The sequence below is a fragment of the Muscardinus avellanarius genome (assembly GCF_963383645.1).
Source record: "Muscardinus avellanarius genome assembly, chromosome: 2".
In the NCBI taxonomy this organism is placed as follows: domain Eukaryota; kingdom Metazoa; phylum Chordata; class Mammalia; order Rodentia; family Gliridae; genus Muscardinus; species Muscardinus avellanarius.
The window spans coordinates 117,108,492-117,135,892 of record NC_137787.1 but is presented as its reverse complement, the minus strand read 5'-3'; the positions used below and the strand labels follow the sequence as shown (position 1 = coordinate 117,135,892).

The 27,401-nt window shown below is 47.4% G+C and overlaps 1 protein-coding gene across 1 annotated transcript in view; it reads right to left on the bottom strand.

Moving 5' to 3' along the window:
* Nucleotides 1–24,437, bottom strand: part of TFCP2L1 (transcription factor CP2 like 1) — a gene marked incomplete at both ends in the record, with an annotated part of 55,931 nt that extends 31,494 nt beyond the window's left edge. The window contains 2 exons of the mRNA XM_080689610.1: nucleotides 18,304–18,455; nucleotides 24,376–24,437. Coding sequence (XP_080545736.1) covers nucleotides 18,304–18,455; nucleotides 24,376–24,437 — 214 coding nt within the window. The remainder of the gene's footprint in view (nucleotides 1–18,303; nucleotides 18,456–24,375) is intronic.
* Between the last annotated feature and the right edge of the window lie 2,964 nt (nucleotides 24,438–27,401).

The following is a 27,401-nucleotide window of genomic DNA, read 5'->3' as shown; positions in this document are numbered from 1 at the left end:
TCTAACAAAAGTAGAAAATACTCTGTAGCGAGCAGGGCCTGGCGGCACACTCCTGAAATCCCAGCACTTGGGAGGCTGAGACATGAGGATCCAGGTTCCAAGCCACCTCAGTAACCTAGTGAGAGCCTTAGCAACTTACTGAGGTCCCATTTCAAAATTAAAACTGCTGGGGGTGTAGCTCAAAGGTAGAATGCCCCAAGGTTCAAGACCCAGTACCAAAAATACATAAAATAAAGTATTTATCACGTCCTCACATAGGAATGTGAATGATGAGGTACTGGGTGAATGGGCTGCAGGCAGGAGGGAGGGGCGCCCAGCTGGGAACTGGTGTTCAGTAGACCCAGCAGCAACAGTGGAAAAAGGCTTCCAGGCAACTCCCTCTCCACACCTGGCCCACTCTTACTTTCAAACAGAGAAAGGCCTTTTAAAGGCAGCAGCAAGGGGGCCCCAGGTCACTGAGATGTAAACTAGCCCCCAAGTGCAGCCAGCCCAACCCTGGGGCCAAGGTGACCTAGGGTGGCCAAGCCCACAGGAGCCTCCCAGGAGAGGCCTGGTGCCACACCCTGCTGCAGCCAAGAAGCCAGCCACCTCCTCCCCTCGGCCCAGGCAGGTCTCCTCCCACCTGGAGCACAGGCTCAGATATCTGCACTTGTCCCTTAAAGGGACAGACAGTAAGTGAATTTTAAAATATTTTAATTAATTAATTAATTAATTTAGTGGTACTAGGGGTGGAACCCAGGGCTTTCTACCTCCGGGCTATACTCCCAGACCTATTTTATTTTATTTATTTTTTGGTGGTACTGGGGGTGGGACCCAGAGGCTTTCTACCTCCGGTCTATACTCCCAGACCTTTTTTTTTTAAATTATATTTTATTTGAAAACAGGGTCTCACTAGGTTGCTGAGAGCCTCACTAAGTAGCTGAGGCTGGCTTCGAACCTGTGTGATCCTCCTGTCTCAGCCTCCCAAGCGCGGGGATTACAAGCATGCGCCACCACGCCCGGCAAAAAATATATTTTAAATGATAGTACTAAAATTGCATATATAACATAGATCTGTATAGATCTGTATATGTGCGTTATTTACATAAATGCACATACACACAACACACACATATACACAAACTTGTTCATCAGATTCAAATTCCATTTTATCCTAAAGAGAAATACATTTAAGTTTCCCTATAATAAATTGTACATAAAACTGTCAGACAAACTGAAAAACTGAGAACACTGTAAAAATAGTCTATGGCCCCCTTCTGCTCCCCCAGTGGCAACAACCTTGGCAGGAGAGAGTACCGGAGGAAGGGGGAAAGAGTTGCTACCATTACTGTGGATAAAACAATATGCCTGAAACTTGTTTTGACATTGAGGGTCGTGGGATCTCTGCCACAGCTATTCCTGCACACAGGAATGAAAGGGCACTGCTGTGTTCCAATAAAACTTTATTTCTGGCCACTGGAGTGTGAATTTTCATTGAACCTTTGCTCTTCCTAGTGACTTCTTCCTTCCTCCCCACTTCCTGTAGGACTTTGCCTAACCCAACCCCCACTGCTCCCTCGGGCTTAATGGTTGCCACAGACTGAAGGATGTCCCCAGGACAGCTCCCTCCCACAGCGCAGTCCCTGCAACCCCACCCCTGTACAGCCAGGAGCTGACAGATTTTTAATTAATGGTGGCCATCTATGATAGTAAATCCCTAAAGCAAGCAAGAGAACAGGAGCCAGTGGGGCAAACCGAGGGGCATGAATTCTTGCTCACGCTCACAAAATTTAAAAAATGCCAAATCCCAGCACTTGGGAGGCTGAAACAGGAGGAATGCGCAGGTTTGAGGACAACCTCAGCAAGCAGTGAGACTCTCACCGACCTAGAGAAATCCTGTTTATTTCTTCTTTTTTGTTTTGTGGTATTAGGCATTGAACCCAGGGGCATTCTACCCCTGGAACTATGCCCCCCCCCATTTTTATTTACTTTGTGGTACATTCTACCTCCAAGCTATACCCCCAGCCTGATTTTTTATTCCTTATTTTGAAACAGGGTCTCAAAGTCATGGGAAACAGGGTCTCAAAGTCATGGAGGGCCTCATTAAGTAGCTGAGGCTGTCCATGAACCAGCGACCTCCTGTCTCAACCTCCCAAGTACTGGGATCACAAGTGTGCTCCACCAAGCCTGGCTATCCCCAGCTCTTTTTATATTTTTGTTTGGAAACAGGATTGTGCTGGGTTGCTGAAGCTGTCCTCAAACCTGTGATCCTCCTGTCTCAGCCTCCCAAGTTCTAGAATTACAGGCTTGTACCACCCATTATCAGATTAGCAACCCTTCCTTCTGTTCTAAATTTGCTAAAAAAGTATTTTAAAAATTATGAAGTCGGGCATGGTGACCCACGCTTATAATCCCAGCACTTGGGAGGCTGAGACAGGGGGATCGAGGTTCGGGGACAGCCTCAGCTACTACTTAGTGAGGCCCTTTGCAACTTAGTGAGACTCTGTTTCAATATAAAGAATAAAAAATAAGCCGGGCGTGGTGGCGCACGCTTGTAATCCCAGCATTCGGGAGGCTGAGACCTGGAGGATCGCGGTTCGCGGACAGCCTCAGCTACTTAGTGAGGCCCTCTGCAACTCAGTGAAACCCGGTTTCAAAATAAAGAATAAAAAATAGGGCAGGGGACGTAGCTCGGAGGTCAAATGCCCCTGGGTTCCAACCCCAGTACTGCAAACACACACACACACACACACACACACACACACACACACACGAATAGATGTTGGATTTTATGAAATACAGTTTCTACATCTATTAAGATAATCATAGATTAAACCTGGCTAAGTAGCTGAAGCTGTCCTTGAACCTTCAATCCTCCTGTGTCAGCCTCCCAAGTACTGGGACTACACAGGCATGTACCAGCACAACTGTCTGAAACCCTGCTTCAAAATAAAAATAAAATAGGGCCAGGCGTGGTGGCACACACTTGTAATCCCAGCATTCCAGAGGCCTAGACAGAAGCCTCAGCTACTTTGCGAGGCCCTTTGCAACTCAGTGAGACCCCGTTTCAAAATAAATAAAAATGGGGCTGGGGGTGTAGCTCAGAGATAGAACATCCCTGGGTTCCAACCCCAGTACTTCAAAAATAAATAAATAAATAAATAAATAAATAAATAAATAAATAAATAAATAAAATAGGGCTGGGGGAGTAGCTTGGAGGTAGAATGGCCCTCTCAGTTTAATTCCCAGGAGAGAGAGAGAGAGAGAGAGAGAGAGAGAGAGAGAGAGAGAGAGAGAGAGAGAAAGCGCACACGCTAGCTGTTTACAGGGATAGAAGTGAAAACACTGATGAACCTGGAGCTTCTGCAGTGCCCAGAGGTGGGACATGTTCAAGAAGAGGGTCTAGCTGGGCTCTGGGCGCACACCTGTCATCCCAGTGCTGGGGAGGCTGGACAGGAGAATTGCAGGTTTGAGGCCAGCCTCAGCAACTTTAGCCCTGTTTCAAAATAAAAAGTACAATAGGGCTGGGGTTGTAGGTCAGAGGATTCAACCCCTAGTACCTTCCCCCACAAAAAAAGAAAAGAGGAATCCAGGAAATTACTTCTTCATTTTTCTTTTTTGTCACTGGGATTGAGCCCAGAGATATTCTATCTCCAAGCTATACCCCCAGCCCCCCCCCTCTTTGGTACTGGGGGTGGAACTCAGGGGCATTGTACCTCTGACCTCTGACCTACACCTCCAGCCCTAATTTTTATTCTTTATTTTGAAACAGGGTCTCACTGAGTTGCAGAGGGCCTCACTAAGTAGCTGAGGCTGTCCGCAAACTGTGATCCTCCAGTCTCAGCCTCCCAAATGCTGGGATTACAAATGTGCACCACCCTGCTCAACTGCCTTCTGCCCCTTCTCTTCAGGAGCGTCCTGGACTTGTGTTTCCTCTTTTGTTGTTTTCAGACATCTACCTTGCAAATATTTACTGTGGATCCACTGTCTGCAGACGGATGCCTGGCTGTCCATGACATCTGTAAGGACTTCATGAGCTCCCTCAGGGCCACAGGGGACAGGGGCCCTGTCTGTGTCGGTGATGGTGAAGCCCACTTCCTGCAGTGGCTGTGTCCTCGTGTGAGTGCGATGTCGCACACACAGTGACAACCCGAACCCCAAGGGTGCCATGCTGCACTTCCTGCTGAGCCTGGGCACCCTGCCCTCTGCTCCAGGGCAGTGATGGCCTCCATTATGTTTTATGTGGCATTAATTACCCAAAGCAGCAACTGTTGGAAAGTAAACAGCCTGTAAATCTTGGCTGGCCTGGCAATTGCCTCCCGCGCTTGGGAACACAATGATCCAGGCAAGAGGCCCTGCTTTTGGGCAGAGCCACAGCCCAAAGACCAGCTAGGGTGGGCTCTGGGTGGGCACTGGGCACCTGGCTTGGAGCTGCGCAAGGACTAGGAGAGCCCACTCTTCCTTGTCATTCGGATGTGCTGGTGGTGGCCAGCCCCATGCTATTACCAGCTGGGCAAGCAGACTATTGTTTCCTGTAAACCTCAGAACACTTCCGTAAAGAACATTTCCCAGGTGTGGAGAAGGAGGGCAGAAATTCCATCTCTGCTCCTGCAGGCAGCAGGAAGCCTTCCTCCCCGGGTTCCCCTCTAACCTGCAAGGTGATCTGGGGTGCACCCCTCCTATCTGGGCCTTCCTTGACTCGTGTCTGAAATGGGCAATCAGAGCAGCTTTAATCCCAGCACTTGAGAGGGTGAGACAGGAGGATCCCAGATTCCAGACCAACTTCAGCAACTTAGCAAGAGCCTGTTTCAAAATAAAGAGGGAGCCGAGTATGGTGGGGCACACCTGTTATCCCAGTGCTTCCAGATAACAGATAACAAGTGTAAAGAGGAAAATGGACAGGAAAATCACTATTAGGAAAATGCTTTCGTAATAACCGGATTGGTGGAGGCCTGTCTAGGGATGCAAAAATTAGTGGGGAAAGTTAAAAAAAAAAAAAAAAGAATCAAGCTATCAGTAGAATTTCTGAATATCCAGCTTCTTAACCACAAGGGTGTGTGTGTGTGTGTTACTGGGGATTGAACCCAGTGGCTTTCCATCTCTGAACTACAACCCCAGCCTCTCTTTTTATTTTGAAAGAGGGTCTCTCTAGGTTGCTGACTGCTCTTGAACCTCCTATCTCAGCCTTCCAAGTACTGGGATTACAGGTGCATGCCACTGAGCCCAGCACCAGGCTCCAAAATATCTATTAATTACGATGCGGAGCAGGGTGAGGTGGCGCACACTTGTAATCCCAGCACTTGGGAGGCTAGACAGGAGGATTTCAGATTCACAGCCAGTCTCAGCAACTTACTGAGGCCTCTGCAATTTAGAGAGATCCTGTCTCAAAATCAAATCTGAAATCAGGCTCGGGGTATAGCACAGGTTAATGCCGGTGAGTTAAATCCCCAATGCCACATTAAAAAAAAAAAAACGGTGGATGCCGGGCGTGGTGGCGCACGCTTGTAATCCCCGCGCGCTTGGGGGTCGAGACAGGAGGATCGCACAGGTTCGAAGCCAGCCATGCTGGCTTAAGAGACGCTGTTTCCAAATAAAAAAGTATAAAAATAGGTGCTGGGAGTGTAGTCCGGAGGTAGAAGGGTTTCCAGGAACCCCAGTACCAACAATAAACAAACAAACAAACAAACAAACAACAGGGAGCCAGGCGTGGTGGCTTGTAATCCCAGCTTTCTAATCCCAGCATTCGGGAGGCTGAGACTTGGATGGAGCATCGTGGTTAGCGGACAGCCTCAGCTACTTAGTGAGGCCCTCTGCAACTTAAGTGAGACCCTGTCTCAAAATAAAAAATAAAAAATAGGGCAGCGGGTGTAGCTCAGAGGTTGAATGCCCCTGGGTTCCATCCCCAGCCCTGCAAAAATAAATAAATAGGGAACTGATCATTTCTGTCCATGTTATTTAATGCATTTATGTCCCTGCACATTACTCTTTTTTTAATGTGTGTAGGTCTGGGGATGGAATCAAGGGGAATTCTACCTCCAAGCTACACCCCAGCCCCATTTTTTATTCTTTATTTTGAAACAGGGTCTCACTAAGTTGTGGAGGGCCTCACTAAGAGCGGAGGCTGGTGGCAAACCTGGATCCTCCTGTCTCGGCCTCCCAAGTACTGGGATTATAAGCGTGTGCCACCATGCCTGGCTACAATTGAACTTTTTAAATCCTGGTGGTATAAAAACCACAACATTGCTCTCTGGACACTATTAAATGAATTTCAGGTGTACAAGGAAATCCTAAGAAGGCCATGTGACACCAGAGCTATTACTGAGGATAAAAGACTGCCACCACACCCAGCTTACATACTTCTTTTAAGAAAAGACTTAAAATGTGAGGTAATAAGAGAATCCAGGGCAGAGTGAGGAAGTATCCGTAAATAGCAGGTGGGCTACAATTCTAGCAAGGGAAATCTGACTCCAGAGGCATTCTACCTCCAGGCTACACCCCCACCCTATTTTACATTTTATTTTGAAACAGGGTGTCACTAAATTGCTGAGGGCCTCCACAAATGGCTCAGGCTGGCCTTGAACCTTCAATCCTCCAGTTTCCGCCTCCTAAATACTGGGATTACAGGTGTGCACCCTCATGGCCAGGTCTACAGAAATCTTCAAGACCTATAACAATGCAACTTGTGTTTGTGTTTAAAAGTAGATCTATTGTAATCCCAGCATTTGGGAGGCTGAGACTGGAAGATGGCAGTTCACAGCCAGCCTCAGCTACTTAGTGATGCCCCCTTGCAACTCAGAGACCCGGTTTCAAAATAAAGAATAAAAACTAGGGCTGGGGGTATAGCTCAGAGGCAGAATGCCCCTGGGGTTCTATTCCCAGTACAGCAAGAGTAGATCTAGCAGGGCGTGGTGGCACACCGTGTAATTCCAGCATTTGAAAGGCTGAGACAGGAGGGTCACAGGTTCCCAGCAAGCTAGGCCCTCGGCAATTTAGCAACCTCATTTAAAAATAAAGAATAAAAAAATTGGGCTGGGTGCTGGGCGTGGTGGTGCATGCTAGTAACCCCAGGGCTTGGGAGGTTGAGACTCGAGGATCAGAAGGTTCAAGGACAGCCTCAACTATTTAGCTAGGGGTGTGTAGCTCGGAGGTAGAAGGCCCTAGGTTCTATTCCTAGTACTGCAAATACATACATACATACATACATACATACATACATACATACATAGGGCTAAGGATACAGTTAGAGATAGAATGCCGGAGATCATCCCCAGTACCAAAACAAACAATAAATAAGACAATAAATAACAAGAGCTGGGTGGAGAGAAATCAGAGCCCTGCTCTGTTGCTAGCGGGAAGGGAAATGATGCGGTGGATCTGGGAACACCTTGGCAATTCCTCAAAAAGTCAGACTCAGCTAACCACTGGACCCAACAATTCCTTTTTTTTTTTTTTGGTGCTGGGGATGGAACCCAGGGGCCTTCTACCTCCGGGCTACACTCCCAGACCTATTTTATATTTTATTTGGAAACAGGGTCTCTTAAACCAGCCGAGGCTGACTTCGAACCTGCAGGATCCTCCTGTCTCAGCCTCCCAAGTGCGGGAATTACAAGCATGTAGTCACCTCGCCCGGCTAACAATTCCACTCTTACCTATAGACCCTTGAGAAATGGAAACATCTTTCCAAATAAACACTTATCCAAAGGTTCTTGGCAGCACCACTGATAATCGCTCCAAACTGGAAACAACCTGCGTGTCCATAAACTGAATGATTAAGTAAGACAGTACATCCACAGTGGAGTGTCTTCTGTCGTGAGAGGAATGAGGTCCTGCTGTGTGCCCCATCCGATGGCTCTGCTGTGAAGCGCAGTCACAGAAGACACACAGCTTCAATGCAAAATGCCACAAATGGGCAAATTCATAAAGAGAAGGTAGAGCCAGGCGTGGTGGTGTAGGCCCACAATCCCAGTACTTAGGAGGCTGAATCAGGAGGATCGCATGGTCAAGGGCTCAAGCCCCAACAACATAGCAAGACTCTGTTTCAGAAAAAATAAAAATAAGCCGGGCGTGGTGGCGCACGCTTGTAATCCCAGCATTCGGGAGGCTGAGACCCGAGGATCGCGGTTCGCCGACAGCCTCAGCTACTTAGTGAGGACCTCTGCAACTCAGTGAGACCCGGTTTCAAAATAAAGAATAAAAAATAGAACAGGGGGTGTAGCTCAGAGGTCGAATGCCCCTGGGTTCCACCCCTAGACCCGCAAAAAAAAATAAAATAAAATAGCTTGGAGGTAGAATGCCCTTGGGTTCCATCCCCAATACTGCAAAAAACAAACAAAAAAAGTGCTGAGGGAATAACTCAGCGGTATAATGGGGTTCAATCCCCAGTACCAAGTAACAACGATAATGATAAAGACAATAATTAGGCCAGGCGCACACTTGTAATCCCAGCGCTTGGGAGATGGAGATGGAAGGATAGCACAGGTTTGAAGCCAGCCTCGTTGGTTTAAGAGACCCTGTTTTCAAATTAAAAAAAAAAAAGTTATATCTGGGAATGTAACCAAGAGGTAGAAGGGTTTCCAGGATAGTTAATGAGCCAGGTGTGGTGGCACATGCCTGCAACCTCAGTACTTAGGAGGCTGAGACTGGAGAAAAACTGGTTTGAGACCAGCCTTGGCAAATCACTGAGGGCCTCCGCAACCTAGCCAGACCCTGTTCAAAATAAAAAAATAATGCCAGGTGTGGTGGCGGCACATACCTGTAACCCCAGTACTTGGGAAGCTGAGACAGGAGGATGAATGGTTCAGTGATAGCCTTTGCAACATAATGAGACTATCAGCAACCCACTAAGACCCTGTTTCAAAAAAAAAAAGTAAAAAAGGGCAAAATGGGTTAGGGATGTAGACTGCTCCTGGGTTCATCCCCAGCGCGCGCGCATGTGCACGCACACACACGCGCGCACACACACACACACACACCTGGAAATTAAACTTCAGCTATGGAGAAAAGATAACAAGGGAAGTGACTAATCCTTTGGCTCATTCCTTAGAGTCACTGATTGAACTGGGGAGAGTGGATCCTTGCTGTTACATTCCTTATTCTGAATTCTCAGGATAACTGCCCACTGAACAAGCCAGGAGGAAACCCTGGATCCTAGCGATCGAGTGATTTCCTGGGAGGAGAAGCTGATAAGGAGCTGCTGGTCCACCTGCAGTTTCCGTGGGGCGGGGCACGGGGCGGGCAGGCTCTCGCTTTCTCTCCAAGGTCACAGGCACTCCTCCCTGGCCCCGCCCTGCCACCAGAGGCCAGGGGAGCAGTTGCAGCTTTGGGAGGAGCCCTGCGGAGGGAGAGGATGCTCCCACCCAGGTCCTCTGCAGTCCCACAGCTCAGGCCCCTCCATCACTGAGGAGTCTGGACGGTCTGAAAAAAATGCTAACACAGTTTGGGAGACTAACTCAAAAGAATAGGGAGTGTGGATGCGGGAGGCCTGGGTTCCCGCCTCAGTGTCAGCCTAGACAGGAGGAATTAAAGTCAAGAAGCTCAGGACTTGTGGTAGCTACCAGGTGGCTGGGCCCCTGGTCACCTCGTCTACCTACCTCTCCACAACATACCCGCTCCAAACCCAGTCACCCAGAGGCTCAGGATTCCCGGGATCCTGCACTCCGCGTAGCTCCAAGATAGAATGGCCCTGGGTTCTATCCCCAGTGCCAACAGCAAAATGAATGCTAGTCAGACTCCTGTGAAGATTATATTTATGTATGTATGTATGTATGTATGTATGTATGTATGTATGTTTTGCGGTGCTGGGGATTGAACCCAGGGGCATTCTACCTCTGAGCTAAACCTCCCAGCCCTATTTTTTTTAATTCTTATTTGGGAACAAGGTCTCTCCAGTCGTGGTGGCGTATAATCCCAGGCTTAGGAGGCTGAGACAGGAGGATCACATAGGTTCAAAGCCAGCCTCAGCTACTTAGTGAGGACCTCAGCAACTTAGTGAGACCCTGTTTCCAAATAAAGTATAAAATAGGTCTGGGAATATAGCCCGGAGGTAGAAAAGCCCCTGGTTTCCACACTCAGTACTACAAAAGAAAGAAAGAAAGAAAGAAAGAAAGAAAGAAAGAAAGAAAGAAAGAAAGAAAGAAAGAAAGAGAAAGAAAGGAAAAAGAAGAAAGGCCGAGCAAAGTGGCGCATGCTTGTAATCCCTGCGCTTGGGAGGTGGAGACAGGAGGATCACGCAGAGACCCTGTTTCCAAATAAAAAAAATATGTAAAATAGGTCTGGGAGTGTAGCCCGGAGGTGAAGGGTTTCCAGGAACCCCAGTACCACCAAAAAAAAAAAAAAAAAAAGAAGAAGAAGAAGAAGAAGAAGAAGAAAAGAAAGAAGAAAGGTCTCACTGAGTTGCAGAGAGCCTCACTAAGTAGCTGAGGCTGTGATCCTCTGGTCTCAGCCTCCCAAATGCTGGGATTACAAGCCTGGAGCCACCACGCCCAGTTTGCACAGTGCTCTCTTATCTTCAAGCCAGAATAGCCCTGGGTTCTCCCCACCACTCACCTCCTCCCTTGCCTGGGGCTCAAGTCTTCAGTCCACACACTGACCTTTGACCACTGACAAAAAGGTTGGGAGTCTATAAGCCTGGATTCAGCAGCTTACCACCCCTACCAAAATCCTCTTTCAGGGGAAGAGGACAGACTTTATTTTTCAAAACTTGACTCCTCCAGAAGAGTCTATGGAAAATCAGAAATGACGTTCTGATTTACAGACACAGTACCCCTAACCCTTCCATGTTTTTAGAGAACTTTAAACACATCCTTAAAAGCAACAGGATGCAGGATGGCCTCACAGAACCAACATAAAAAGCGTCACAGAGCAATGGATAAACACTTGTAACCCAATACCAAACTTCTATTAACTGAAATGGTGAGTGTCAAACTACTTTTGGGGGGAGGGGCCTTGCTATGTTGCCCTAGTTGCCCTCAAACTTCTGGGCTCAAAAGATCCTTCTGGAAGGGGCGTGGTGGCACATGCTAGTAATCCCAGCATTCGGGAGGCAGAGACCAGAGGATCACAGTTGGCGGACAGCCTCAGCTACTTGGTCAGGCCCTTCACAACTCAGTGAGACCCTGTTTCAAAAAAAAAAAAAATAAAAGGACTAAAAATAGGGTTAGGGGTGTAGCTCGGAGGTTCAATGCCCCTGGGTTCCATCTCCAGTATGGAAGAGAGAGAGAGAGAGAGAGAGAGGAGAGAGAGAGAGAGAGAGAGAGAGAGAGAGAGAGAGAGAGAGAGAGAGAGAGAGAGAGAGAGAGAGAGAGAGAGAGAGAAGGAAATTCTTCTGCCTCCGCTTCCCAAGTAGCTGGGACTATCGGTTGTACACCACCACACCTAGCTCAAAATTATTGTGTGTGTGTGTGTGTGTGTGTGTGTGTGTGTGTGTGTGTGTGTGGTGCTGGGGGTGGAACCCAGAGGTATTCTACCTTTAAGCTATACCCAAGCCCTACTTTTATTCTCTTCTTTTGAAATAAGGTCTCACGAAGTTGCTGAGGCTGGCTGCAATCCTGTGATCCTTCTGTCTCTTCCTCCCAAGTACTAGAATTACAAGCTTGCACTACCACATCCAGCTCAAAAGTAATTTTTAAAATAGGATCATAACTTATTTGTCTTAGGAGGCTGAAACAGAAATGCACAAGTTCCAGGCCAGCATGGGCAACTTAGACCCTATTACAGAATAACATGGTAAAAGGTCTGAGGGCTGAACCTGTGGTAGAGGACCCCTGGCTCCAATCTGCAGTAGCACACACACAAATCTCTCTGCCGCCAGGTGTGGTGGTGCACATACCTGTGATTCCAGTACTAGAGAGGTTGAGACAGGAGGACTGGAAGGTGTGTGTGTGTGTGTGTGTGTGTGTGTGTGTGTGTGTGAGTGAGAGAGAGAGAGACTAGAAATTGAACCGAGAAGCATTCTACCTCTGAGCTACACAGACCAATTTTATTTATTTGAAAACATGGTCTCACTAGGCTGATGAGTGTCTCACTACTTGCTGAGGATATCCTCGAACCTGTATCTTCCTATCTCAGCCTACTAAGGCCTAAGATTACAAGCATTCACCACTATGCCTGGCAGGACTGCCGATTTTAAGTTAGCCTCAGCAATTTAGCAAGGCTCTCAGCAACTTAGTGAGCTGCTGTTTTCAAATAAAAATAAAATAAAGTAAAATAGGCTGGGGGGAAGAGCTCAGAAGCAGAATGTCCCTGTGTTCAATTCCCAGCACCACAAAAAAACAAAAACAGAACAAATATGTTCCCAAAATGAAATTATTTATTGATTTACAGGTGTGCACCACCATGCCCAGGCCAAAGTGACATTTTATTTATTTATTCATTTTTTATTTTTTGACACTGGTTATTGAACCCAGAGACATCTTATTTCTGGGGGAAATTCCTAGCCCCTCCTCTTTTTAAAATTACTTTTTTTTGTGGGTGGGTGGGTTTGGAGTTGAAACCCAGAGGCATTCGACCTCTGAGCTACACCTCCTGCCCTATTTTTTATTCTTTATTTTGAAACCGGGTCTCATTGAGTTGCAAAGGGCCTCACTAAGTAGCTGAGGCTGTCCGCGAACCGCAATCCTCTGGTCTCAGCCTCCTCCCAAATGCTGGGATTACAAGCGTGTGCCACCACATCGGCTCAAAATTACTTATTTAACTAATTAATTTACTTTTTCTGTGTGTGGGGGGGGGCAATGGGAATGGAACCCAGGGGCATTTTACCTCTGAGCTACACCCCCCAGCCTAGATGTGTCTAGGGGCAGAACCCAGGGGCTTTTCTACCCCCAGGCTATACTCCCAAACTTATTACATATATATATTTTTTTTTGGGGGGGTGGTACTGGGGTTCCTGGACACCTGTCTACCTCCGGGGTACACTCCCAGATCTATTTTTTATTTATTTGGAAACAGGGTCTCTTAAGCCATAGAAGCTGGCTCGAACCAGCGCCATCCTCCTGTCTCTGCCTCCCAAGCACAGGGATTATAAGCGTGCCCACCATGCCTGGCTATTTTATACTATATTTTATACTTGAAAATAGGGTCTCACTAATTTGCTGAGAGCCTCACTAAGTAGCTGAGGCTGGCTTCGAACCTGTGTGATCCTCCTGTCTCAGCCTCCCAAGCGTGGTGATTACAAGCGCGCGCCTCCACACCCAGCTTATTAAATTTTTCATTTTGAAACAGGGTCTTATTAACTTGCTGAGGTTACCCTCAAATCTCTGATGCTCCTGTCTCGGCCTCCTAAACCAAGTACTGAGATTACAGGCATATGCCACCATGCCCAGCTTTATTTATTTTAATATATATTTTAAAAATACAAGCTGAGCGTGGTGGCACACGCTTGTAATCCCCGCGCTTGGAAAGCGGAGACAGGAAGATGGTGCAGGTTCGAAGCCAGCCTCCCTGGCTTAGGAGACCCTGTTTCCAAATAAAAATATAAAATAGGTCTGGGAGTGTAGCCCGGAGGTAGAAGGGCTTCCAGGAACCCCAGTACCACCAAATAAATAAGTAAATAAATAAATAAATAAATAAATATGCATATATTGGGGGGGGCTACTGAAGACTGAACCCAGAATTCTAGCAAAAAAACTATACCTTAACCCTTTCTTTTGAGGGGGCAGAGTACAGGGTACTGGGGACTGAACCCAGGGGCATTCTACCTCTGAGCTACACTCTCAGCCCTATTTATCTTTTTAATATTTATTTTGGGGGGGGATTGAACCCAGGAGCATTCTACTTCTGAACTATACCACCGGCCCTATTTTGAAAGTCTCACTAAACCGGGCGTGGTGGCGCACCCTTGTAATCCCAGGATTTGGGAGGCTGAGACCAGAGGATCGCGGTTCACAGACAGCCTCAGCTACTTAGTGAGGCCCTTTGCAACTCAGTGAGACCCAGTTTCGAAATAAAGAATAAAAAATAGGGCAGGGGGTGTAACACGGAGGTCAAACGCCCCTGGGTTCCATCCCCAGACCTGCAAAAAGAAAAAGAAAAAAAAGAAAGTCTCACTAAATTGAGGAGGCCCTCACGAAGTAGCTGAGGCTGGCTGCAAACCTGGATCCTCCTGTCTCAGCCTCCCAAGTACTGAGATTACAAACATGAGCCATCATGCCTGGCTTGTTTTTTATTTTGAAATATGGTTTCATTAAGCTGCAGAGGGACTCATTAAATTGCTCAGGCTGTCCTTGAACCTGTGATCCTCCTTTCAGCCTCCCAAGCACTAAGACTACAAGTATGTGCCACCATACCTGGCTTCACTTTTTATTTTGTTCCTTTTTTTTTTTTTTTTTTTTACCATGCTATCAGTAGCTGCTCTACCCTCTTTTTTTTTTTTTTTTTTTTGGTGGTACTGGGGTTCCTGGAAGCCCTTCTACCTCCGGGCTACACTCCCAGACCTATTTTTACATTTTTATTTGGAAACAGGGTCTCCTAAGCCAGCGTACGCGGCTGGCTTCGAACCTGCGCGATCCTCCTGTCTCTGCCTCCCAAGCGCGGGGATTACAAGCGTGCGCCACCATGCCCGGCTCACTTTTTATTTTGAAGCAGAGTCTTGCTAGGTGACTGAAAATCTCATTAAGTTGCCAAGACTAGTCTCAAACCTGTAATCCCTGTCTCACCTCCCAAGTACTAGAATTACAGAGCTGAGCCAAGTCACCCAGCTATACCCAACTCGTTCTGTGTTTTGAAACTGGGTCTCTCTAGGTCGCTGAGTGTAAGTCTTGCTATATTGCTGAGATTGTCTTTGAACCTGTGATCCTCCTATCTCAGTTTCCCAAATACTGAGATTACAGGCTTGTGCCACCAGACCTGGCATTTATTTATTTTAGGCACTTTAACCCAGGGGTATTCTACCTCCAAGCTACACCCCCCACCTCTGAACTATGGGATTATAGGCATGCACCATCATGCCTGGGGATTGAACCCAGGGGCATTCTACTCCTGATCTATACTCCTATCTCTATTTTATTTTTTATTTTGAAACAGTATCTTGCTAAATTGTGGGGGCCTTCCTAAATTGCCAAGGCTGGCCTCCAACCTGTGATCCTCGTGCCTCAGTCTTCCAAGTAGCAGGGTGACAGCTGTGCACCACCACACCCAGCCTCAAAGTGGCATTTTAAACCAGTGGTAAAAGAACAAGGTAGGTGATAACTAGTTAACTATTTAGAAAAATAAACAAACTTGGATCTTTATATCTCATCATAAATTCCAAATGTACTTCAGTGTTAAAATTTAGAAACTATTAAATGAGGCTTAGCAAATTATTAACTGACTTGTAGACAGGCATTTCTAAGCACAAAAGAAAAGCCATTTTATTATTATGTTATAATCTGGTTGGTACTAGGGATTAAATCCAGGGGTATTCTACCTCTAAATTACACCCCAAGCCCTTTTTATTTGGAAACAACGTTTCATTAATTTGCAAAGAGCTTTACTAAGTTGCAGGGGCTGGCCTGAACTAGCAATACTCTTGCCTCAGCCTCCGAAGTACTGGAATTATGGGTGTGCACCATGCCCAGCTAGAAAAATCATTTTAAAAGAATAAGAATGGCAGGGCATGGTGGCGCACATTTGTAATCCCAGTACTAGGGAGGCTGAGACAAGAGGATGGCTGGTTCATGGGCAGCTTCAGCTACTTAGTCTCAAAAATATGCAAAAAGAAAAAAATGGCAACTTAGTCTCAAAAATAAACCTGTCTCAAAAATAAAATATAGCCCTGCGTGATGGCACACACTTGTAATCCCAGTTGGGAGGCTGAGACTGGAGGATCGCGGTTCGCGGACAGCCTCAGCTACTTAGTGAAGCTCTTTGCAACTCAGTGAGACCCGGTTTCAAAATAAAGAATAAAAAATAGGGCAGGAGGTGTAGCTCAGAGGTCGAATGCCCCTGGGTTCCACCCCCAGACCCGCAAAAAAATAAATAAATAAATAAAATAAAATAAAATAAAATATAAAAAATAGGGCTGGTGGTGTAGCTCAGAGGTAAAATGCCCCGGAGTTCAATCCTCAGTACAGAAAAAAAAAAAAAAAAGAAAAGAAAAGAAAATGAGAATGAACTATAAACATTTAAAACAAAATTCTACAAACAACAAAGCATTTGGCCGAGGGTATTGTTCAGTGGTAGAATGCTTACCTAGTAAGTCAAATGCCCCAACACACACACACACACACACACCATGACATACTACATAACCATATAGTTATCACAACAGTGCATCGCGGCACAGGCCTTTAATACCTGTACTTGGGAGGTTGACACAGGAGGATCACAGGTTTGCAGACAGCCTTAGAAACTTAGGGAGACCCTCATCAACCTAGGGAGACTCTGTTTCCAATTAAGAAATAAAATTTGGAGGTGTAGCTCTAAGGTAGAATGCCTCTGGGTTCAATCCCAAGTACCACAAAATAAATAAATAAATAAATAAATAAATAAATAAATAAATAAATAAATAAATAAATAATACAAAATACAAAATTAAAAATAGGGCTGGGGCCGTAGCTCAGATGTAGAATGCCCCTGGGTTCAATCCCCAGTACTGGGGGGGGGGGGAGAACTTTAAACTGGAAGGGCAGCAGGCTTCTATGTGAGACCCTATTTCAAAATAAGAAATAAAAAGGGCCCTGGAAGGGAGGAGAGAAGAAGAAACTCAGAGGTAGATAGAACACTTCTGGGTTCAATCTCAGGACCCCCCAAAAAAAAGTAAAAATTAAAAAATAAAGAATCAGCCAGGCGTGGTGGCACACGCTTGTAATCCCAGAATTTGGGAGGCTGAGACAAGAAGACTGTGGTTCTTAGGCAGCCTCAGCTACTACTTAGTGAGGCCCTTTGCAACTCAGTGAGACCCTGTTTCAAAATAAAGAATAAAAAAATAGGACTGGAGGTGTAGCTCGAAGGTAGACTTCCCCTGGATTCCATCCCCAATACAATAAAGAAAGAAAGGATGGAAGGATGGATGGAAGGAAGGAAGGAAGAAAGAAAGATAAAAATAGGGCTGAGGTGCAGCTTAGAGGTAGAATGTACCTGGGTTCCATCCCCACTACTGCAAAATAAATAAATAAATAAATAAATAAATAAATAATCAGTATTTCACATAGATTTACACAGTGTGATGTTCAGTGTTTAATTTCCAACTACTGGAAAGTAAGTGTACTCAATATGAAGGGGGAGGAGTCACAGAACTGGGGGGATGCCAGATACCAGGCAGGTAAATCACCAAGCTTTTCCAAATCATCTAAATCTCCTATGATGAGTACAAATTAATAGTCAGGAGAGTTTATTTCTAAAAAAAATATCCAAGGCTGGGAATGCAGGTCAATGGTAGAACACTCGCCTAACTGGGTTTGATTCCCAGAACCACAATAAATGAGTAGTTAAGTAAATACAATTTATCTAGAATAGGCAAAAGGATTACCTGTTTTTATTTTTATTTTATTTTTGGTGGTAGTACTAGAGATTGAATCCAGGGCGTGCTACCTCTAAGCTATACTCGAGGCCTTTTAATTTTTTGTTTTGAAACAGGATCCCACTAGGTTGCTCAGTCTCTCACGGAGGCTGCTGAGGCTGGACTCAAAGCTGCCATCATCCTGTCTCAGCCTCCCAAGTACTGGGATTACTAGTAGATGTGACCACCCCGGCTTGTATTGGGGACTAAACCCAGGAGCACCCTACCTCTGAGCTACACCCTTAGCCCTTATATATATATATATATATATATATATATATATATATATATATATATATATATATATATATAAATATATATATATAATTTTTTTTTTTTTTTGGTGTGGTACTGAGGGTGGAACCCAGGGGCTTTTCTACCTTCAGGCTATACTCTCAGACCTATTTTATACTTTATTTGGAAACAGGGTCTCACTAAGTTGCTGAGAGCCTCACTAAGTAACTGAGGCTGGCTTCGAACCTGTGAAATTCTCCTAAACTTGGAGATTAAAAGCGTGCGTCACCATGCCAGGCAAAATATTTTTATTTTGAAACAGGGTCTCACTAAGTTGTTGAGACTGGTCTCAAACACACACCCAGTTGTTTTGTGGCCTTTGTGTAGCTGGAGAGCCACCACGCCCGGCTTTTGCTGTTTCCATTTTGCAGATGAAGACAAGTTCAGGAATGTCACTCTGCTCAGAAGTGCAATCTAAGCCTGCGGCAGCTACCAATGCCTGTCCTCCGTGAGCCACTCGCCCGCTGCACCCGCTGAGGCCCAAAGGGCCTTCACATCACTGCCCACTGCTCAGGGAGATGCCTGCCCAGCTCCACCCTGCCAGGCTCCAGGACTACCTTGGTTGAGGTAGGTCAGGGTCTCCTCGTGCAGCTTCACAGCTGGGGACGTGGCGGCACACAGCACGTACTGCAGGGGCGGCAGGCGGGACCCGTTCTCAGGGGACAGCTGGGGCTCCTCCTGCTTGAAGATGGGCAGAGCAAGCACATCACTGCAACACACAGAAGCGGGGGGTCACGAGCAGGCCTGGGCCTTTCCCAAAGACAGCACAGACCGACGGCGAGCACACTGCGATTCCAGCACTTGGAAGGCTGAGCCCAGGATCTCAGGTTGGAGGCTGGCTCAGCAACTCAGCGAGGCCCTCAGCAGCTTGGTGAGACCTTGATTGAAAAAGAAAAAGAGCCAGGCGTGGCGGGCACGCAGGTAATCCCAGCATTCTGGAAGCTGAGACAGGAGGATCGCGGTTCCCAAACAGCCTCTACTACCTAGTGAGGTCCTTTGCAACTCAGTGAGACACTGTTTCAAAATAAAGAATAAAAAATTGGGCTGGGGGTGTAGCCTGAAGGTAGAATGCCCCTGGATTCCATCCCCAGTATTGAAGAAAAAAAAAAAAAAAACGCCAGAACAGTGGTACTCGCTTGTAATTCCACTACTTTTGAGGCTGAGACAGGAGGATCATTGGTTTGATGTCATCCTCAGAAACTTAGTGAGGCCTTCCACAATTTAGCAAGTCCCTGTTTCCAAATAAAATATGTCTAAATTAAAAAAAAAAAGTAAATAAGACCCTGTTTCCAAATAAAAAACAGGGACTTGAGTAGCTCACTAGTAAAATACCCTGGGTTCAATCCCTAGTACCAAAAAAAAAAAAGCAGTTTCTTTTTTTTTTTTTTTGCGGTACTATGGATGGAACTCAGGGGCATTCTATCTCTGAGCTACACCCTCAGACCTATTTTTATTCTTTATTTTTGAAACAAGGCTCACTGAGTTGCAAAGGACCTCACTAAGTAGTAGCTGAGGCTGTCTGCGAACCGTGATCCTCCTGTCTCAGCCTCCGATTTGCTGGGGTTACAAACGTGCGCCACCATGCCCGGCTTAAAATAGCAGTTTCTAAGTGACAGAAAGAGTAGCAGGTAATACCACCTGTAATTCCAGTACTAGGGAGGCTGAGACAGGAGAGGATCAGGGGGTTGAGGCCAGCCTCAACAATTTAGTGAGACCCTATTTCAAACTAAAAAATTTTAAAAGGGCAAAAAAATGTTTTTAAATGCTGGGTGTGGTGGTTCACACTTGTAATCCTGGTACTTGGGAGGCTAAGATTGGAGAATCACAGGTTAAAGGACAGCCTCAGCAATTTTGTGAGGCTCTCAGGAACCTAGTGAGACTGTTTCCAAATAAGAAATAAAATTAGTCTGGGGAGGTAAAATGCCTCTGGGTTCAATTTGGGGAAAAAAAAAAAAAGCCAGACCTCATGGCGCACGCTTGTAATCCCACTTGTAATCCCAGCATTCGGGAGGCTGAGACCAGGGAGGCTGAGGTAGGAGGATCGTGCAGGTTCGAAGCCAGTCTCAGCTACTTAGTGAGGCCCTCCACAATTTAGTGAGACCCTATTTCAAGATAAGGAATAAAAAATTAGGGCAGAGGGTATAGCTCAGAGGTCAAATGCCCCTGGATTGAGCCAGGCGTGGTGGCGCATGCTTGTAATCCCAGCATTTGGGAGGCTGAGACCTGGAGGATCGTGGTTCGCGGACAGCCTCAGCTACTTAGTGAGGCCCTCTGCAACTCAGTGAGACCCGGTTTCAAAATAAAGAATAAAAAATTGGGCAGGGGGTGTAGCTCCGAGGTCAAATGCCCCTGGGTTCCATCCCCAGACCCGCAAAAAAAAAAAAAAAAGCTACCTGGTTTCCACCCACAGGAGACTGCTTATAAAGTGCTTTTCAGCCCAGCATAATAAAAAAATAAAATAGGACTGGGGAGTAGCTCAGAGCTAGAATGCCCCTGGGTTCGATCCTCAGCACCACAAAAAATAATAAAATAAATGAGAAGAGAGTATAATATTAACAGCAACATGTCTGTAATCCCACTACTTGGGAGGCTGACACAGGAGTAAAAAGGTAGAAGGAAAGCTGCATGCTTGGGAAGCTGAGGATCACAGGTTGATGGCCAGCCTCAGCAATCAGGAAGACTCTGCAACCTAACAAAGGCTAGATAGAGTGTAGTTCAGTGGTAGGATGCTCCTGGGCTCAATCCCTAGTATCCCCCCCCCCAAAAAAAAATAGAAATGCTGGAAGAAGAACCTTAGTTTCAATTCAGATTTTGTTTCTTATCTAAGTGGTAAATCTTGAGAAACTCAAAGATTCTTTTCTTCTAAACAACCCCCAGAGCATCAAAAACAGCTCCCTCAGCGCCAGGCGTGGTGGCGCACACTGTAATCCCAGCACTTAGGAGGCTGAGGCAGGAGGATCGCGGTTCTCCGACAGCCTTAGCTACTTAGCGAGGCCCTCTGCAGCTCAGTGAGACCCTGTTTCAAAATGAAGAATAAAAAATAGGGCTGGGGGTGTAGCTCGGAAGTAGAAAGCCCCTGGGTTTCATCCCCAGTATCGCAAAAAAAAAAAAAAAAAAAAAAAACCAGCTCTTCTCAGCACGCGCCTGAGAAACTTGTGTTTGTGTCTAAATCTTTTTTTTTTTTTTTTACTGGTGTCTTGCTAAGCTGCCCAGACTGCCTCCAACGCCTGGGTTCAAGTGATCCTCCAGCCTCAGCCTCCTGAGCCGCCGGATGGGTCAAAGAAATCCTTGAGGGCATGACCCACCTGTGAGGGAGAGGTCATTCGCTGAGGGTCATTTGGCGTAGGACCTCTAATTTATGAACACTGCACAAACGGGTGCCAAAAAAGTGCCGCACCCTATCTTGATAACCTCTCCCGAGGGGACCCTGCTGCACTTGGCCTTGGGCCTAAGCAGAGTCCCGGGGAAAATCGTTCCCCAATCGGTGAAGGAGGTCTCTGGAGCACAGACTCAGGGTCCGCCCGGCCACTGTCTAACCAGTTCTTGGAAGGAAAGCCTGGCGCTGGGCACACCTGGAGCACCTTTCCTCGGGGTCCCTGCCACTCTGCCGCTCAGGGCAAAGCAAGGGGTGACAGGCTTCCCACAGCACACCTCACTCTCCCATCCCAGCCGGGGATGGATCTAGGAACATGGGGATCGCAGGCAACTAGGGCCTGCGCGTATTCCCTGTTTTCTCAAACCATGTTAACTTAATCCATGTGTTGTTGCCTTTAAATTAAATAAAAGGGGGGGGGGGGAGGGTTAAGACCCATCAGTCAATAGTAACTTGTTCCAAACCTGGCATCTTTATTTGCCAAGAAATAAAAGTCACCAGAACAGCAAACAGAAGGAGTGCAGGTGAGGTTGGCGAGGTGCGCGCTGCAGAGCTAAGCCAGCCAAAAACAAAGCTCTAAAAACAGAGTGGCTGGCCGGTCGCAGGGGCACAGCCTGAAATCCCAGAGCTTGGGAGGCTGAGGCAGGAGGATCAGAGGTTTGAGGACAACCTCAGCAAGTAGTGGGACTCTCATCCATCATGTAGACTCTGTTTCAAAATAAAAATTTAAGCCGGGCATGGTGGCGCATGCCTGTAATCCCAGCATTTGGGAGGCTGAGGCAGGAGGATCACAGTTCGCGGCCAGCCTCACTAATTAGTGAGGCCCTTTGCAACTCAGTGAGACTGTTTCAAAATAAAGAATAAAAAATTGGGCTGGGGTGTAGCTCAGAGGTAGAATGCTCCTGGGTTCCATCAAAAATAAATAAATAAATAAATATTAAATAAATAATAAAATTTTAAAACAGGGCTGCGGGTATAGCTAGGAGCTAGGAGGTAGAATGCCACTGGGCTCAATCCCCACTATCAAAAAAAGGGGGGGGGGCAAGCAAAAGGATTAGACTCTCTGTAGAATCAGGACCAGAGACCTGCACACTAACCCTGCACCTTGACCTTCACTGGGGTCAAAATGGAAAAGTGAGACCTCAGCTGAATATGGTGGTACATACCTGTAGTCCCAGTATTTGGGAGGCTGGGACAGGAGCAAGTGTGAGGCCAACCTCAACAACTTGGCAAAACCCTATCTCAAAATAAAAAAATAAACTGGGCATGGTGGCACACACCTGCCATCCCAGTACTTGGGAGGCTGAGACAAGCTTACAGCTTCAAAGCCAGTCTTGTCAACTCAGCTAGACCCTGGTTCAAAATAAAAAATAAAACAGGGCTCAGGAGTGGAATCCCCTGGACTCAATCCCAGCACCACAAAATAAATAAACAAATGAAAAATAATGCGGGCTTGGAGGTAGAATGGTCCAGCATCCAATCCTTGGTATATAAAAAAATTCAAAACCCCCATTAGTAAATTTTTAAGGGTGGGCATGGTGGCACATGCCTATAATCCCTGTATTTGGGAGGCTGAGATAGAAGGACTGCCGGTTCAATGACAGCCTCAGATAACTCAGAGACTCAGCAACCTAGAGAGACCCTGTTTCAAAACAAAAAATAAAGTGCAGGGGCATGGTGGTGCACACCTGTAATCCTAGTAGTAGGGAGACTGAGACAGGAGGATCCCAGGTTCACGGCCAATCTCAGACATTTGGTGAGGCCTCATTTCATAATAAACAATAAAATAGGGCTGAGGGGTGTAGTTCAGAAGTAGAACACCCCTAGGTTCAATCCCAAACATCAAAATAAACCAATTAATTAATTAATTAAAACAAAAAGGGCTTGGGGTGTAGTTCAGAGGTAGAATGCCTGAGCTCAAAATACATTACCAAAAAAAAAAAAAAAAGTAAAATTTTAAATGAAACTGTGGGTCTGGGGATGATGTGCCTCAGGAGTAAAGGGCTGGCCTAGCTCTTGACCCCCAGAACAGAAAGGGAAAAAAATAAATTTAAAAGGTGTGGACCCTCTTTCTTCATTTAAGTTTTCCCAAAATAACCCTGAGACCAGTATAGCTTTATTTATTTTGTTTTTATTGGGGGGGGGGGCAGTAGTAGAGATTGAACCCAGGGCCTCACACACATGCTGGACAAGCACTCTGCCACTGCGCTGCACAGGCTGCCTTCCAAGTGGCTTTCAGACCACCTTTCCATCCCCAATTTTTGCACTGCTTCTTTACTATTAATTCCCAAATCCAAATTTCCCTCCTGACAGGGGGTGTTAAAACTGCATTCTCCACACAAACCGAATGGGATGCTCTGGGCACTTAGAAAATTTTAAATACACTCATCTTCAACACAAGGTCACCTTCAAACTCATTCTTAAAAGTTGACAACATACTCAATGGCCACAAACCAAAATTTAAACAAAACAACTACTAAAACTGTAGTAAGAAATACAGTCAGGACGTATTTCATTATAGTGTTTCTTTCTAAACGAACACTTAACCCCCTGCGAGAAAGTAATGTCTTCCCAGTGCCCTCCTCGCCCGCTTCCCCCGGCGACGTCGTCTTGGGCCGGGCAATCCCCAAGACCCTAGAATTTGTGCCATCTGCTCCCACTTTAAACAAAAATGTCGAGCCCGGCGAGGTGGCGCGTGCCTGTAATCCCAGTACTTGGGAGGCTGAGACACGAGGATCAAGATCACAGGTTCAAGGACAGCCTCGGGAACTTAGAGAGCCTCTCAGCCACTTAGTGAGACTATTTCAAATAAACAAAACAAACAAAAAATAGGGCTGGGAGTGTAGCCTGGAGGTAGAAGGCCCCTGGGTTCTATCATCCCCAAGTAACACACACACACACACACACACACACACACACGCACACGCACACGCACACGCACACGCACACGCACACGCACACGTCTATCCATTAGTTAAAGCCCGCCGCTCCTCGGCTTTCTGGATGGAAGATGTCTTCTTCGAGGGCTACGGGACAAGTACTCTCAAGACAGGAATTAAACACGGGCGTAGTGGTCAACCTGGACGGGAGCTCGGCGGAGCCGGGGACCGCGCAGGTCACCTTGCCGCGCCCCATCCCACGCCCTTTGGGTTAACTTAGGCACATTAATAACCTGTGCCTGGGATGGAAGTAGAGGCAGCCTGAGGCTGGTCCCGCCAGCTCGGGGCCCCGCGGGCCGGAGCGCGGCCGCACTTACCGCAGGTAGCCGCCCGCGCCGTGCTGGTTGTAGTGCTCGGGCTGCGTGTGCCAGAAGAGCATGGCGAGCGGCGGCGCTGTCGGGCGCTCGGGGACCCGCGGCCGCCGGCCGCGCCTTTTAGGACCGCGGGCGGGGCGGGCGGGGCGGGCGGGGCGGGGCCTGGTGGGGGCGTGGTCGTGGGCGGGGCCGCTGTCCCCGCCCCTCCGGCGGCCAGGTGACCGCGCCCTGCCTCCGCGGGACTCGGGGACTGCACGCCCACCCCGCGGGCGCCCGCGGCTCAGCCCGCTAGTGACTTTTTTTAGCGCTTCGCAGTCTGAAATCTTTTTTTGTGTGTGTGATGTTGCGGATTGAGTCCAAGTGTATTCTACCTTGGGCCACACGCCCAGCCATATTTTATTTTTATTGTGAAACAGAATCTCGCTAGGTTGATGAGTCTCACAACTTGCTCACACTGCCCTTGAACCTGAGATCTTGCGGTCTCAACCTCCCAAATTCTGGGATTACGGGCGTGTGACACCAACGTCCGGCTAAATCTTGTCATTTAAAATTTTTACTTGTGTCTTGATTTTCTTTTCCCCTACAGTGTAAACGCTTGGAGGATAGATCCTGGGCTACCTCGCTGCGTTGTACTCACTGCCCAGAATAGTGCCGGGGAAGCTCGGCAAGTCTTTGTGAATAGATGTTAAAAAAAAAAAAAAAAAAAAAAGAGCCGGGCGTGGTGGCGCACGCTTGTAACCCCAGCATTTGGAAGGCTGAGACAAGAGGATCGTGGTTCTTGGACAGCCTCAACTACTTAGTGAGGGCCTTTGCGACTCAGTGAGACCCTGTTTCAAAATAAAGTACCGCAAAAAAAAAAAAAAAAAAGGAAAAGAAAATTTAAAAAATGAATGCAACCAGGCGCAGGGAAAGAAAGCCTGCAATTTCTTTCTTCCTTTCTTTCTTCTTTCTTTCTTCCTTTCTTCTTTCTTTTTTTGTGGGTCTGGGGATGGAACCCAGGCATTCGACCTCTGAGCTACACCCCCTACCCTATTTTTTATTCTTTATTTCTTGAAACAGGGTCTCACTGAGTTGCAAAGGGCCTCCCTCACTAAGTAGTTGAGGCTGTCGGCAAACCGCGATCCTCCAGTCTCAGCCTCCCAAATGCAGGGATTACAAGCATGAGCCACCACACCCGGCTGCAAGCTTGTAATTTCGAGGCCAGCATGCTTTCAGCAACTTAGTAAGACCCTGTTTCCAAATTTAAAATAAAACAGGGCAAGGGGTGTAGCTCAGAGGTCAAATGCCCCTGGGTTTCATCCCCAGATCCACAAAAAAGGAAAGAAAATAGGGTCCAGGGCGTAGCCTGGGTTTTATTCTCAGTAGCACAGAAAAGGAGGGGGGCTAGGGATATAGCTAAGTGGTAGATGCCCCTGGGTTCAATCCCAGGTACTACTAAAAAAAAAAAAAATGCCCCTGTGTTCAACCCCCAGTACCAAAAACACTCACAAGCATGCACACACACACACACACACACACACACACACACACACACACACACACACTGGAGAAGCAATCAGCGGTAGCTTCCTGGAGGAGGTAGCTTTGAGCTGAGGCCTGAGGGATTGGAAGGAAGCACCCATGAGCATCGGGAGGGGCCTGGCTCCAGGACCTGGCTGGGGCTGGGTGACTGAGGAGCGCCTAGGGGGTGGGGCGGGGGCCGAGGAGGAGGACACAGAGCTCGGGCCCCCTCTCCAGTCCTCCACCCCCTTGGGGTCCTATTGGCCCTTGGGGTGCTCCTGTGGACACTTGTGGGCAGTAGACATGACAGGTGGCATGGAAATACAGGCAGTGGAGTTCCACAGGGCCAGGGCTCCCACACCCACGGGATAGCCACTGCCCAGTGCAGCAAGGGAGGGCGACCTGGCCCTGGGTATTGAGGAGATGCCGACCCTCAGCTCTCCGCAAGTATAGAAGTGAAACCCTGGCTCACTCTGTAGTCCCATTCCAAGCACAGGCCCCTCCGAGCACAGGTTGCCACCCTGGAGCAGCTCTAGCTTTGCTTTCCTGCCCTGAAGGCAAACAGAAAGGCTTCCCCATCTGCAGAGGAGACCCCCAGGGCCCCTCCAGGGACCACCCTGGCCTAGCGCAGCCTCCACCAAGGTCACACCCTCCCAGGGTGGCCCACATTCCATAGACTATCACGCCCATTTCCACCCCACAGGGAACAAAGCTAAACTGTCTCTGGACGTGCAGGTGGCTTCCAGGTCCCTCCTCTAGCCCACCAGTTTACCCTAAGGGAGGGAACTCCCTAACCCAAGGTCCCGGAAGATGTTGAAGAGAGCTGTGCCTTGCTGGATCTGCTCCTTCACTCTCGCCAGACTGGCCAGCGGGTCTGCAGCAGGCGCTGCAGTGTGCTCAGGGGAGCAGAGGCTTTCCTGGGATCACAGAGGGGGATGGTGGGTGCCCCCAACATCTCTGGAGTCTAGGCTTGTTTGGGGTAAAGGCCCGGCTGAGTTCCCACTCAGTTCCAAGGTAGGGGCTGGCATTGAGGAAGGAAACTGGATCAGGGCTCAGACCTGTTCATCACCCATCTCGGTCATAATGTGTGACCCAGCCACACAGTGCAGTGACACACACCTGTCATCCCAGAACTGAGGAGGCTGAGACAGGAGGACTCTCCGTTGCAGGCTAGCCTCATCAACTCCGAGCCCTCAGCAACCTAGCAAGACCACTTTTTTTGGGTTTTTTTGTTTTTTATTTTTTAATTTTTTGTGGTACAGGGGATGGAACCCCCAAGGGCTTTCTATACCCCCCCCCCGCTACACTCCCAGTCCTATTTTTATTTTATTTTAAAACAGAGTCACACTATGTTTCTGAGAACCTCACTAAGTAGCTGAGGCTGGCTCTGAACCTGTGTGATCCTCCTGTCTCAGCCTCCCAAGTACTAGGATTACAAGCGTGAGCCACCACACTCCACTAAAACCACATTTTAAAAAATAAAAAGGGCTGGGCTGGGAGTGGTGGCTCACGCTTGTAATCCCAGTACT